Source organism: Nerophis ophidion, linkage group LG05 (genome assembly GCF_033978795.1).
Source record: "Nerophis ophidion isolate RoL-2023_Sa linkage group LG05, RoL_Noph_v1.0, whole genome shotgun sequence".
Taxonomy (NCBI): domain Eukaryota; kingdom Metazoa; phylum Chordata; class Actinopteri; order Syngnathiformes; family Syngnathidae; genus Nerophis; species Nerophis ophidion.
The window spans coordinates 41,803,363-41,818,116 of record NC_084615.1 but is presented as its reverse complement, the minus strand read 5'-3'; the positions used below and the strand labels follow the sequence as shown (position 1 = coordinate 41,818,116).

The window sequence follows — 14,754 nt, the reverse complement described above, 5'->3', positions numbered from 1 at the left end:
CATTCAAGTTGTTAATAATTTTCAAAAAAAATCCTGCTTTCCCCCAAAATTCCCAAATTTTGGGGAAATTCCCATTCAAATAATGAGACATTTTTCAAAGTTCCACAACTCCAACATTTGTCATCTGATTCAAACTGTTCCAACTTCAAAATATTCAGCCAGTTTGGGAATTGTGTGCTCTACTTTAACAATTAAAAAAAAAATTCTAGGCTTTCAGTGTCAACTTCAGCATTGGAGCATTCACACGCAACTCCTTCAGGAATTGCCTCATCTAGTTAAGCATGTTCTACATATTTTTGGCCTAAATTAAACATTTTCCAATCTGTTACCTGGCACACAAATATGTACTACATTTTTAGAACTGTAAGGCGCACTTTAAATTATTATTTGATTCCAATAAGAAACATATGTTTAATGTACCAAACGAAATGTATTTGCGGTCGACCTTTATTTTGAAAACTACCGAAATACATTTTAATACCGGGACCAAAATATTGGGTTCTGGACAACCTGATTTCGAACTTAATCCGTCAGAATACTTGCTATGTAAGCGCTAAAAACTACTAGTACAACAAAGATAAAGGGGAGAAGACGCAGTCGAAGTGGAGGCACGTAAGTAAGACCGCCCACCAAACAGCACATCCTGAAGAAACAGTCAGAAAGCAGCTTAAAGATGCTCTGTAAAACATAATCTATGCTTCATACCGACCAAATAACCGCAATTACATGTCATGTACACCACAAGAAAGTGTTTTAAATTAAGAAAAAAATCATAATATCACCCCTTTAATGCACTTTATAATCTGTTGTAATTATGTATGAAAATAGACCTGTTCTTCGACCGAAGCATAAATGAGGATTTTTTTTTTAACCAAATTAGACACCAAAGAAAGTGATAAGAAATATGTGGATTTGTGGGGCTGCGAATCCATGGCAAATAGGCGGTGATTCACTGGAGGTAAAAGGCAGATTTTCCATGATTGTCAGTGGATTCAAGTGTGAAAAGAAGTTAATCGCAGTTGAACATGAAAATGATGCGTCTATGTGAATTTTGAGAAAAAAGTGTAGTTTTTCCTTTGATTCTTGCTGAGTTGCAAACCTGTGGATTTAACTGTCCACGATGGCGTTTCGAACTACACATTTTTTTGCAGACAAGCTTATTGAACGCTGCAAAATGACTCTCCCCGCCCAATGAAAAACTCCTTCCTTGTGTCCTCAGGGCATCGCCAGAAGCTGGAGGACGCGCCCAAGTCGGGCCTCTTCTCAGACCGCCTCAGTGAGCTGGAGAGGATGAGGGTGAGGGTGACGGTGCCCGCTCAGGCCGCTCGTCCCGCACTCGCCACGGCGGCCAACACGTTCAACCCGCAGGGACAGACGCAGCTTACCGGTGAGCCCAACATGCACGCCCTCAGCTCTCGGTCACCATGGCGGCATACAACCTCTTAAAAGTCTTTAGCAGTAGATTTGAGATTAAGAATTGAGGTTGTGACCTCACCTTCACCAAAAAGTACTGTCCAACACTTGTTGCTGCTTGTTTGCTGTGTTGACAAACTGGATGTCTGCCAGCTGTGCTGCTGCATGGACATCAAGCTCTCATAAGGAAACCGCACGATATTCTCCTACAAGATAAACAATAGTTGTATTTAACCGAGGATGTAACAAAACATGTCCAAATCGCATTCCATGTAAACTTCTTTATCTTTCTCTGCTTCCTGCCTCTCCTTCTGTCCCTCCTCCACATTCAGACCCGCGTCAGTCCCAGTCCTCTCCTCCCTGGTCTTACGAACAGACGTATCCATCCTACCTGAGTCCCATGGCGTCCCCCTCAGTCCACTCCACCACCCCCCTCTCTTCTAGCCGAGGCACCGGCCTGCCCGCCATCAGCGACGTGCCTCGACGTTTAACAGGTAGAGACGCTCCTTTTGTGTAGTCACTCATTTTATCGCTGTATTAATCACTATTAACTGATTATTGCTTCAAATTAGTCAATAATAACTAATTTTATTTCCGTATTAATCACTAACAACTAATCTTAGCTACATATTAGTCTTTACTAACTAATTTTAGCTACACTAATACAGTGAAAACTTGATTTACGAACTTTATTATTGGTTCGTCAACATGGTTTGCAAACTGAGAAGTTTGTCTACTAAAGCAGAGTTCCCCATAGGAATAAATGTAAACATAAATAATTGGTTCTAGCCTCGACAAAAGTCATTATTTTAGTGAAAGAAAACTGTCTACTTCAAATATATATATATATATATATATATATATATATATATATATATATATATATGTACTTATATATTTATATACTTATATGTATATATATGTGTGTATATATTTATATATATATATGTATTTATACATATATATGTATATATACATACATATATACACATATATATATATATATATATATATATATATATATATATATATATATATATATATATATATATATATATATATCGGGCTTCACAGTGGCAGAGGGGTTAGTGCGTCCGCCTCACAATACGAGGGTCCTGAGTAGTCCTGGGTTCAATCCCGGGCTCGGGATCTTTCTGTGTGGAGTTTGCATGTCCTCCCCGTGAATGCGTGGGTTCTCCAAAAACATGCACCTGGGGATAGGTTGATTGGCAACACTAAATTGCCCCTATTGTGTGAATGTGAGTGTGAATGTTGTCTGTCTATCTGTGTCGGCCCTGCGATGAGGTGGCGACTTGTCCAGGTTGTACCCCGCATTCCGCCTGATTGTAACTAAGATAGGCACCAGCGGCCCCCGCGACCCCGAAGGGGAATAAGCGGTAGAAAATGGGTGGATGGAACTCATTTAATCTACATATAAATCACCACTTACTCATTAAATGTTCACATTACTCACCAACAAGTTATTATTAAAAATACTAATCACTAACTCATGTGAAGTACATAGTAATCACCAACAACTCATTTAATCTTCACATTGGTACTAATAATATTTTAATCCACAAACTTTTACCTCCACAATAGTCACATATATCCAATTTAATATCCACATTAATCACAATAACTAATTTAATCTACAGTATTCATCAGTAATGCAATTGATACCCAAATATTGTAATAAAAAATCACGGTAAGGTTTGTATTATTGTAGGTCCTATCATCATACTATCCATCCATCCATTTACTACCGCCTATTCCCTTTTGGGGTCGCGGGGGGCGGTGGCGCCTATCTCAGCTACAATCGGGCGGAAGGCGGATTACACCCTGGACAAGATAGACAGACAACATTCACACTCACATTCACACACTAGGGCAAATTTAGTGTTGCCATACTAATCAACTAATTTAATCTCCATATTCATTACTGTTAATTCATGTCAACTTTTCATTTCATAACTAAATATTAATTCGATAGTAGCTATTACTAACTTGTTCTCATAATTAAATCTCCTAATAATTTAATACATTAACTCCCCTGAAGTCACTAACAAGAGCTTTGACATCAGATGACCTCCTGTCACCTGCAACAGTTTGTCTACAAAAAGTGTAGGAATCTTCAAGGAAAGGCAAATAAGTCTCTCGTGGGAGCGTCTTGGATGTCGGGATTTGTTTACTTTTGTTTCTGGCTACGAGCCTTTGATCCCAGAGGGATTGTGGGTAATAACAGGCTTGTTGGGAAGGTGGGGGCGGGGGTTGATAACAGGCGTGTGTGGCCTGACAAATAAAGTGATTTATGGGCAATATGCCTTGCTCACAAGGCATTGCGGGTAATTGCATTAGCCTGCCTCTTTGCTGTAGCAGATGCATCTTGCTTTCAATTTTTCCCTGACACAAAAACACCCCTAACCCCATCACCCGTCCCCACCCCTTCCGTGTAAAATCCCAACAAGTTCTATCTGCCTACACCTGTATCACTTTTCTCTTCTAGAAGCTCTTTAAACGTCTGTAGCTTTAATTGCGTTTACATCAAGGGCATTGTGCGCACACTTGAATAATGCCCAAGTCAGTGGTTCTCAAACTTTTTCACCAAGGACCACCTCAAAAAAAGACGTGGCTCTCCAAGTACCACCGTAATGACCGACATTAAAATACAATAACACAGTAGGCCTATGTATTCCTTAAAAACAAGACAGAGGTTTTATTTCACAGTACACAATGTTTGAACAGTAACAATGTGTTTGAATATTGGAACATAAAATATTGTACTTTAATTAAGTAATTCTTTGGCGTCTCACTAGATCAGGCCTGGGCAATTATTTTGACTCGGGGGCCACATTTAGAGAAAAAAATGTGTCTGGGGACAGGTATATCTATTTTTATGAACACTAATACAAAACCTCACGAAACTCTCTGATTGAATTCTAGAAATGTTATGACAGACATCTTAAAAAACATAATGGAATTTTAAATTTTTCTATGAAGGATAAAACACTGAATATTGACAACATGAACGTCACACCCCCTTTCGATCGACACATTTTACAATCAAGTAAAACGCAACAAAAATTTAACAAACATCTAAATATGAACGCGAAGGGTACAAAATAAACCCACCTATAATCTGATATATCTGATACATCACTAATGCTTTAGAACTTAGTTGTGAAAATCTCCTTCCGCGTCTGTGGAAACGCTCCCCACCCGCACTGCTTGGTGCCTCGTCTGAGCTGCTGTGACTTACATAGCCATAGTAACTAATTAGATGACCATAGTAACTAATTAGATTACCATAGTAACCGATATATCATCCATAAGCGCAAATTCCAACCATTGAAATATTTTGTATAGTTGAAGACTTTATATATATAGTCTTAATTTGCCCAGGTATGTACTAGATGGAGCCCGCGTGCCACGAGCTGTACACACACCACAGTGTAAAAATCCGCTTCCTAAGTGATGTAACCGAGACTCATGCGGATCATGTTGACACCTCGGTAACACTATCTTACCATACAAGCGGACAGAAACTGATACAATGCTTAGGTGCTAAGTGCCCCGCCCCTCAACACACACACACGCACACACACACAGACGTGCAGTCCACCTCATGTGTGGCAAGATGTCAACCACTCAATTCTGATTTCGGAAGTATTTTGTCAAAAAACGTCCATCTGCTATAAAATGGCTTCTGGCGCGTAATCACAGAACCCCTTGGCACCAGGACCAGAACCGAGATGTTAAAATGCGCTCTGAGATCATGGCGGAGACGATCACCTATTATTTCTCTGAGAATAAGAGTTGAGGAAGTTGAGAAAAAGGCTTTAATTGGCAGCATATGCTGGCTTGCACATAAACACTGAAACCCCCGCCCCACTCTGTCCCCTCTCCGCTCGCCCGTCCTCCACCAGCAGACGCGGTGACACGGAAGACGCCTTGTGATTTACGATAAGAGCGGCGTAACTGCGTTTCGCCACTAAGGGGAGACAAAAAGGGGAGTTGGACCTCCCATCATCCATAAACTCTGCACCCAGCGTCAGACTCAACCGCAGCCAGTTAGCGGTTTTTAGCGGGCTGTGGGGGCGGCAAAGTGAGGGTGAGACACACACACACACACACACACACACACACACATATGCTGGAGCCGACGGGAGGCGAGCGAAGAAGCCACATCAGAGCTGAGGCCCGCCTCATTATGAATCTCATGGAAACTGTTCGGGCACAAAGTGTTTCCACATGTGCAGCTCCTGATTCATAGACTCACACACACACACACACACGCAAACGAACTTTAAAATACATGCACAATGTGTGCAGTTTTGTCAGCGAGAGTGAAGCTAATGAATAAAACAATAAAAAGTTGATCACACAAAACTATTTCATACTATTCTTCCCATATCGGAAAAAAGAATCCTGTAAGCGGAAACAATCTGTTCCAGGGTCAAACTCCTGCCTTAATTAACTGTACGGACAATGTCTTAGGTAGTAACATTTGACTAATTCTAGCTGTGTCCCAATCCAATATTGATTTCGGATATCAGTCAGATTTCAGCAAAAAAACATCCATCCATCCATCCATCTTCTTCCGCTTAGCCGACGTTGGGTCGCGGGGGCAGCAGCCTAAGCAGGGAAGCCCAGATTACCCTCTCCCCAGCCACTTCGTCTAGCTCTTCCCGGGGGATCCCGAGGCGTTCCCAGGCCAGCCGGGAGACATAGTCTTCCCAACGTGTCCTGGGTCTTCCCCATGGCCTCCTACCGGTTGGACGTGCCCTAAACACCTCCCTAGGGAGACGTTCGGGTGGCATCCTGACCAGATGCCCGAGCCACCTCATCTGGCTCCTCTCGATGTGGAGGAGCAGTGGCTTTAATATGAGCTCCTCTCGGATGGCAGAGCTTCTCACCCTATCTCTAAGGGAAAGCCCCGCCACATGGCGGAGGAAACTCATTTCAGCCGCTTGTACCCGTGATCTTATCCTTTCGGTCATGATCCAAAGCTCATGGCCATAGGTGAGGATGGGAACGTAGATCGACCGGTAAATTGAGAGCTTTGCCTTCCGGCTCAGCTCCTTCTTCACCACAACAGATCGGTACAATGTTTGCATTACTGAAGACGGCGCACCGATCCGTCTGTCGATCTCACGATCCACTCTTAACCCACTCGTGAACAAGACTCGTAGGTACTTGAACTCCAAAAAAACACATATTGGATAATTGCGTCTAAAATCAGCGATACAAGCAGTCATGCAGCGTGTTTACTTGTGCAAAGCTGGACAGCCAGTAAACATTTAAATGTCCTCCAATAAGCACACAAGGTTTGTCTTTTCATATATTTTAGTCAAGACATTTACAAAAGGTAAACATGCTTGGCTGTAGGCTACTAGGACTTAGCAGCTACACAACAGCTAAGCACAACATAGCACACGAGCTGGACGTATGTAATATAAATGTTAATGGTAAATGGGTTATACTTTTCTACCTTCAAGGTACTCAAAGACACTATTTCCACATCCACCAACTCACACACACACATTCACACACTGATGGCGGGAGCTGCCATGCAAGGCACTAACCACGGCCCACCAAGAGCAAGGGTGAAGTGTCTTGCTCAAGCACACAACGGACGTGACGAGGTTGGTAGGAGGTGGAGATTGAACCAGTAACCCTCAGGTTGCTAGCACGGCCACTCTCCCAACCGCGCCACGCCGTCCCATAATAAGTATCCTTAATTGGACAATATTGCAGTCTAAAACAGCACATTTTGTCAATATGAACAAGTATCAAATATGTATAGTTACACATTAATTAAAGTCTACTAGGCAGAAGTGTATTCAAAAGTATCCAGTAACAAAGGTGTCAGCATCATTCAATCTACTACATCATGATCTTAAATTAATTAATTATTGTGGCCATTAGGTGTCACCAAAAAACAATTACTGCTCCACTTCAACTTAAAGATAGCATAAGACCATTCCAGATGGTTGATAAGTAGGTTCAAGGCCACCCTGCCTTAAATTCAGAGCACGCGTTGAGCGTAGGGCTGGACTGGGATCTGAGAAGCACATGTAAAAAATGTCACTTAATGGATGACGGGGCGCTTAATGGGAAATTTTACAGCAAACCTTTATTTCCACTCGCTTCCTGCTCTGTCACTGATAGAACTATAATGTGACCTTTCCCCAAGGTCACCTGTTCAGTGGTCTTGTGGTTAGAGTGTCCATGAGATCATACCAAAGACTATAAAAATGGGGCCCATTACCTCCCTGCTTGGCACTCAGCATCAAGAGTTGGAATTGGGGGTTAAATCACCAAAATGATTCCCGGGCGTGGCCACCGCTGCTGCTCACTGCTCCCCTCACTTCCCAAGGGGTGAACAAGGGGATAGGTCAAATGCAGAGGATAATTTCTCCACACCTAATATGTGTGTGACTATCACTGGTACTTTAACTTTAATTTTAAGTCCCAATGGATCTCGTGGCACACATTAATATCGGCCATCTTGAAAGACGGAATGTACTGGTTATCGAATCCCACTTTAATTATGCAAACATTGTTATTTGTTCATGAAGTTGTTTCAATGATGTTCAAATTTTTATTTTGTACAAAACTTGTAACATTGAACAATTTATTTTCCATGATTTTGTTTTAGTACAAAATATACATAAAATTGAAGTTTGATTTAAAATATATATATATATATATATATATATATATATATATATATATATATATATATATATATATATATATATGTTATATACATATATATGTACAGTTATGCCTTGAGCCCCAATTTAACTAAATAGGTTAGTTATTTTTATACTTTGTATACCGTATTTACTTGAATAGCCGCCAGGGCGCTAATTATTTTAAAACTCCTGCGCTTATTCATAGCATGCGGTAAAAGTGAGCAGGCGCCAATCATTTTAAAACCTCTTCTCATCCCTGCGCTTACCAATGGCATGCAATAAAAAAATTGAGTGTGATAAACAAAAATTATTAATAAAAAAATGTATTGCGTCCGCGTCCCGGTGGTTGGGAACCACTGCTCTACAGCATGTCATTGTTCCCACTTTTGACCATGCTGTCTGCGTGCTGGGCGGACACATGCATTTCGCTTCTTCTTATAAGAGATTGCCATGCATACTTGGTCAACAGCCATACCTTTTACACTGATGGTTGTGATATAAACAACTTTAAAACTCTTAATAATATGCGCCACACTGTGTGAACCCACACCAAGCACATTTCTGGAGAGCATTGGCTCTGTAGCACGTTATAAACGCAGCATAGGGATTACCCATAATGCCGTGCATCCGTGACTCTTGGCTGTATTATACACTCGCCCCCAACCCTGCCCACCTCAACCAACGCACGGAGAAGAGGGGGGGCTTTGGTGCAAGTGAGTGTATGGTGTAGCCAGGAGTCGTGGATGCATTGCTTTCTGGGTAAGTGTTATGTTGCGTTTATAATCTGTTACAGAGCCAATGTTCTCCAGAAATGTGTTTGGTGTGCGTTCACAGAGTGTGGCGCATATTATTAAGAGTGTTAAAGTTGTTTATATCACAACCATTAGTGTGATCTGTATGGCTGTGGAACAAGACCCCTGGTTTACACACATTAAAACCAAAACAAAACTCCTCTGCCATTTAGAAAATGATGGCAGGGGAAGCGTCACTCGTGACATCACAAATTTGACCCGGCGGTAAAAGTAAGCATATGCTTATTGTTTTGGGGAGCCAGTTTTACCCGGCAGTAATTCAAAGCAGGCGTATATTACATGCCCGGCGGCTATTCAAGGAAATACGGTAATTTCAATGTCCTGTATATTTTAGAGTTAAAGTACCAATGGTTGTCACAAACACACACTAGGTGGGGTGAAATTATTCTCTGCATCTGAACCATCGCCCTTGATCACCCCTTGGGAGGTGAGGGGAGCAGTGAGCAGTTTTATGCATGTATTATATTGTATATGTATGTATGTAATATAATGTATACATAATGTATAATTAATTGTATACTATGTTCTCTGTTTGACTCATTTCACTCAATCAAACCTTTTCTGATATTCCACACTGCTAAGTAATAAAAGTATTTATGTTGATATCTGTATCAGATCAATACCTGTATCGGCTAACTTTCAAAGCTACAAAATCAGTAATGCAACACCTGTAATTGAATTAGCACTCAATCTTTTTGAAAAGTGATATTTGCGTGATAATTATCTTTATTTTTTTTACAATTTTAAAATGTTCAAAGTGCAAAAAGAAGCAAAGTAGTAAGTAGTACGGTGACGTTTATTGCTTTGAACTTGAGCCCTTGTCTTCTCTTTTGACCTACTTCTTGGGGAAGGCGTGGCGCGGTTGGCAGAGTGGCCGTGCAGCAACCTGAGGCTTCCTGGTTCAATCCCCACCTTCTGCCAACCTCGTCACGATCCATGTGTCCTTGAGCAAGACACTGCACCCTTGCTCCTGATGGGTCGTGATTAGGGCCTTGCATGGCAGCTCCCGCCATCAGTGTGTGAATGGGTGAATGTGGAAATAGTGTCAAAGCGCTTTGAGTAGCTTGAAGGTAGAAAAGCGCAATACAAGAATAACCCATTTACCCATTCTTCTTGTCTTACAAAAGCCAAAAAAAACGCGTGCAGAGCTACTGGACAATGTGTGTTGATGTTGGTAAGCTAACAGTTTATCTTGTTGTTGTCCTCCAGGGTCCTCAGACCTGAGTCCCTTCCCGGGTCAGTTTGAACGGCAGTTCCCGGGCCTGTCGTCGCTGACGGAGAGTCGCTTCAGCAGCCCCCGCATGCACTACCCGGCCACCTTCACCTACACGCCGCCCGTCACCTCGGCCATGTCGCTGGGCGGCGCCCACTACCACACGTACCTCCCGCCGCCCTACCCGGGCTCCACCCAGAGCCAGAGCGGACCCTTCCAGACCAGCAGCACCCCCTACCTGTACTACGGCGCCTCGTCCGGCTCCTACCAGATCTCCATGGTGCCCGGAGGGGACCGCTCGCCGTCCCGCATGGTGCCGCCGTGCACCAGCGCCTCCACGGGCACCACGCTGGTCAACCCCAACCTGCCCGGCCAGACCGAGGGCGGGGTGGACGGCGACGGGAGCCACAGCAACTCCCCCACTGTCCTCAACCCGGGCGGCCGCATGGATGAGGCCGTGTGGCGGCCATACTGACGACAGCACGTGACTGAAAGGACTTCTTTTTTTTTTTTCCCAACAAACAAACTCCTGACTTGTGCGAACTCGTCTTCCTGGAATGTCGGGAAGGAAAAAAGGCTCGCAGCAAACGAGCGACCAGCAGCTAACTCAATAAGGGAAGCCTTTTATTTTGTACCCAAAGCTTTTTTTGCATGTTTTCATATGGGACAGACGCACTGAGAGGACAGTTATTTAAAGAGTACATTGCTTCCTGTTAACTTATGAAGCCATAACTTATCGATTTTCAAAACTTGAGTCTTTGCAACGAACTTAAAAAAGTGACCTAATTTAAGACTTTTGTTCTTCCCAAAGATGAGCGAGTCCAAGCTTGGATATTTATTGAGCGCCACATCGTCCTTCAGTTACTACGATCCTCACACGCACACCTTGGACGCTACGTCCTGCATACAATCAGTGAAGTCGCAATAAAAGAACTCAGGACCAAAATACCCCAACACACACACACACACACACTTGTTTATTGATTTCCAAAAAAAGACAACTTTGTGAAAGTTTGTCAGAGTGTTTGACGCTCGCCTCGTCTTCCTTCCTTTTTGTCCTAGATAATTGACAAAGCACTTATTTTTCATCTCCTTTGGAACGTCTCAAGACCTCAACCTGTTGCCTGATTGGCTCATAACTGTGTCGTCCTCCGTAATCATGTTTGATGTACCAAATGTTCTTAAATTTAGTAGCATTTTGTATCAGCGATTTCTTTTTTCAGATGAATTTCCAAAAAAAGGTTGTTTGATATTCCAAAGAGTCTGAATTTTGTAAGATTCTCTATAAAAGGGGTGCAATTGGTGAAAGAAAAATCAAAAAATTAGGTTTCCTTTGTAGCATTATTATAATTAAAGTACCAAAGACTGTCACACACACACTAGGTGTGGCGAAATTATTCTCTGCTTTTGACCCATCACCCTTGATCACCCCCTGGGAGGTGAGGGGAGCAGTGGGAAGCAGCAGTGGCCGCGCCCAGGAATTATTTTTGATGATTTAACCCCCAATTCCAACCTTTTGTACTGAGTGCCAAGCAGGGAGGTAATGAGTCCCATTTTTATTAGCAATCTTTGTGAAATTCTCTATAGAATTCAAGTATCATTTTTGAGTGTGACCTCACTGCCAGCTTCTCCATTTGTTGTTCCACAAAATATTGTTTGAATCATTGTTGGAGGATTTTCTACCAAAATAAATGCTGTCTAATTTAGGGGGGGAAAATATTTTTGCTGGGTCAAAAAATTTAATTAAATCAAATTGACTTTGCTTATAGCACATTCTTCAAATACTTTTGTCTAATTTGGTTCAAAAATGGTTTAACTGGCAGCTTTTCAAGGTACATCACCTTGTTCCAAAAAGTCAGAAAAAAGCCAAAACAATATTTTCATATGAAATTATGTAAATTTAATGAATTTGTTCGACACACTCCCAAAAAAACACATTGTATGAAAAAATACAGTTTTATATGCAGAAAACAATGTGAAATACATTTAAATAATCAATGAAATATATAAAAATAAACATTTAACACAATGTTGACCTTTATTGAAGATGGAATGAACCCAGGGGAGGGATACACAAAGATTTTCTACTAAAAATGATTTCTTAATAGTGTGGTTCACCTTCTTTACCAAAGTGCTGGCACTCACAACTTTTTGGGACCCCATATTGGACAATTTTGCATTTGTACTCCATTAAGGATAAGCACAGACACTCAATTACACTCAGCACTCCATTGTGCAAAGTGATAAACAGACGACAGTAGTTTGTTTAGACGACAGTCGTTTGTTGGCTGTACAAGAACTGAGACGGTATACAAAAAGTGAAGTTTGACTGTACTTGAAAAGGTGGCCATCTTTGTGCAATGTTTTTCACTAGGACTATATTTAATTTCATACATTTGCGTTACAAATGTTTTTGTGATTTCCAACTAAACTCAGAGAAAAATGTTTTTGTTTTTTTAACTGGGACCTCAACTGGACAATATTTTGCACTAGCAGCGCTACAATCTTAAAAAAAATACCAGGTGGAAAACTTTTTATACATTTTTTTTAAGGAGCTGTGTGACATTTAAAAGAAGCAAAGTATGTAATTAAGCACTTATGTACACACACACACACACAAATTATTGTATTTGTTATCTTTTTGAGACCTCCGGAAATGCCTACATCTTTAGAACCACTCTTTCTAGATATATAAAGATCATTAATAATATATACGTACTATGCAAATATAAAAAAGCTTGTTGTGAAAAAATAGTTGGAATTTCACAAGAAAAACTTTGAATTTTAGCAGTATTATAAAAAGTCCTCATTTTACTCGACGGAAGTCAAAATTTTACAAGAAAAACTGAACATTTGTGCAATATTATGATAAAAGTTGGATTTTTACCCAATAACAGTAGCAATTTTACAAGAACTGCTTAAAATTTTGGCAATTTTTATGAAAAGAGTCATAATTTTACTCGACAAAAGTCACAATTTTATAAGAAAACTTAAAAATGTTGACAATATGATAATAATAATAATCAGAATTTTACTTGGGGAAATTATGACAATAGTCATAATTTTACTCAAAAAAATTCACTATTTTTCAACAACAACAAAAAAATTGGCAATATTGTGATAAAAGTCATAGTTTTATATGACAAATGTCACCATTTTGCATTAAAAAGTAATAACTTTACTTAAAAAAGTAATCATTTTACGAGAAAATTTTGCAATATTACAGAAACAGAAACAATATGAGAAATTGTTCCCAATTTAATAAGAAATAAGTCGACACATTGTGAGAAAGACTGCTTTTAGTTAATTTATTTTAGTAATTGGTTTTCTATCTTCATTATTTAATTGAAGTTATTACAGTATGTCTCTATATACAAATTTACTAAAAACATTCTTATACATTTTGGCCGAAGGCGGCGTATTTCAAACTCTTACAAACACTGGTTATTTCATATTCTGGCCAGTGGAGGAGCACTGCAAATGTTTACACACACTTGTTATTTCATATGTTGACCAGAAGGGGAGCGATTTTAAAACTGACACAGAGTCAATTTAAAAAATCCCTCCTTTTTGGGACCACCCTAATTTTGATAGATTTCACCACCAGGGGTGCAAATGAGACATTCCGTATTGGGACCATGATTTTGGTCCTTACTTGTTGACTGAAGTGCTTTTCCTTGTTGATGTCTCAAAAAGGGTAGAAATACAAGAACACTCACACACATAGAGGACAGCACATGCTAATACTGTCGACATTGTTTGGTTTCCATCCAATATTAAGTAGAAGCATATTCAAGTTATTCTCTTGGAGGAATAAAATGACATTCCATTCCCTCCGCTTCATCAAAGTATTTGTCTTGTAACTCCAGAAAGCAATTAAAAAAACTTTTGGATATATTTTATAAATACAAAATATAACATGCCTTTTCACAGATAACGACCAACATGTGTCGGAATCTCCAAATGTTTTCCAAAAGTTTTTTTGTTGGTGTTCTTTTGTTTGTGGTGTCGTGGATCAAAATGTTTTATGTCTTGGAATTATGTTATCCAGCTCTTCTTTCATCAATGGTGACCCCGCCCACTGCCCAAATAAGGTCATTGGTTTTAGTCCTTTCCTCCTCTTAAAGGGACAGCGACAAGCGTGCGTGAAATTGGCTATGTGATGATTGTACAGTTTGTTTACTTCAGGAATAAACCCGGACTTTTCTTACCTTCCTAGCGTCTCCTTGGAGTTTCTCCAAAGGTTACCGTGGCTCCTCCTCCGCGTGTTTTTTTTTTTTCTCGCGGAGGGAACAGCGAGCGATGTCACCTGTGGCCTGCCGCTCTGTCTGCGCCCGCATTGTCTTTGGACCGGGTCGGTGGCGACAGGCCGGGGGCGGGTGGGGGAGGGTGCTCCGCCGTCTCAACTGTCTTTCCGAAAGCAAAGAGACACGGACACGCAGGGAAGCTGTTTTACATTATTCCCAGACATAATAGAGCCCATAGGAGGGGGGGGGGGGGGGGGGGGGGGGGGGTTTAACATTCTTGGGATTTCCCTGCATTTAAATTACGTGGGGAAAAAAGGGGGGAAAAGCTCCTGCTGATATTACTTTTTTTCAAAGTCCCAAAGTTATGT

General features: G+C 40.9%; 1 protein-coding gene across 3 annotated transcripts in view; it reads left to right on the top strand.

Annotated features, from left to right (window-relative positions):
- runx2b (RUNX family transcription factor 2b) overlaps positions 1 to 14,354 on the top strand; it is a 112,220-nt gene extending 97,866 nt beyond the window's left edge. For all 3 annotated transcript variants that reach the window (XM_061900981.1, XM_061900983.1, XM_061900982.1), the window contains 3 exons: positions 1,220 to 1,387; positions 1,746 to 1,907; positions 10,136 to 14,354. In XM_061900981.1, the coding sequence (XP_061756965.1) occupies positions 1,220 to 1,387; positions 1,746 to 1,907; positions 10,136 to 10,614 (809 nt within the window). In that variant the 3' untranslated portion in view covers positions 10,615 to 14,354. The remainder of the gene's footprint in view (positions 1 to 1,219; positions 1,388 to 1,745; positions 1,908 to 10,135) is intronic.
- Positions 14,355 to 14,754: the final 400 nt, after the last annotated feature.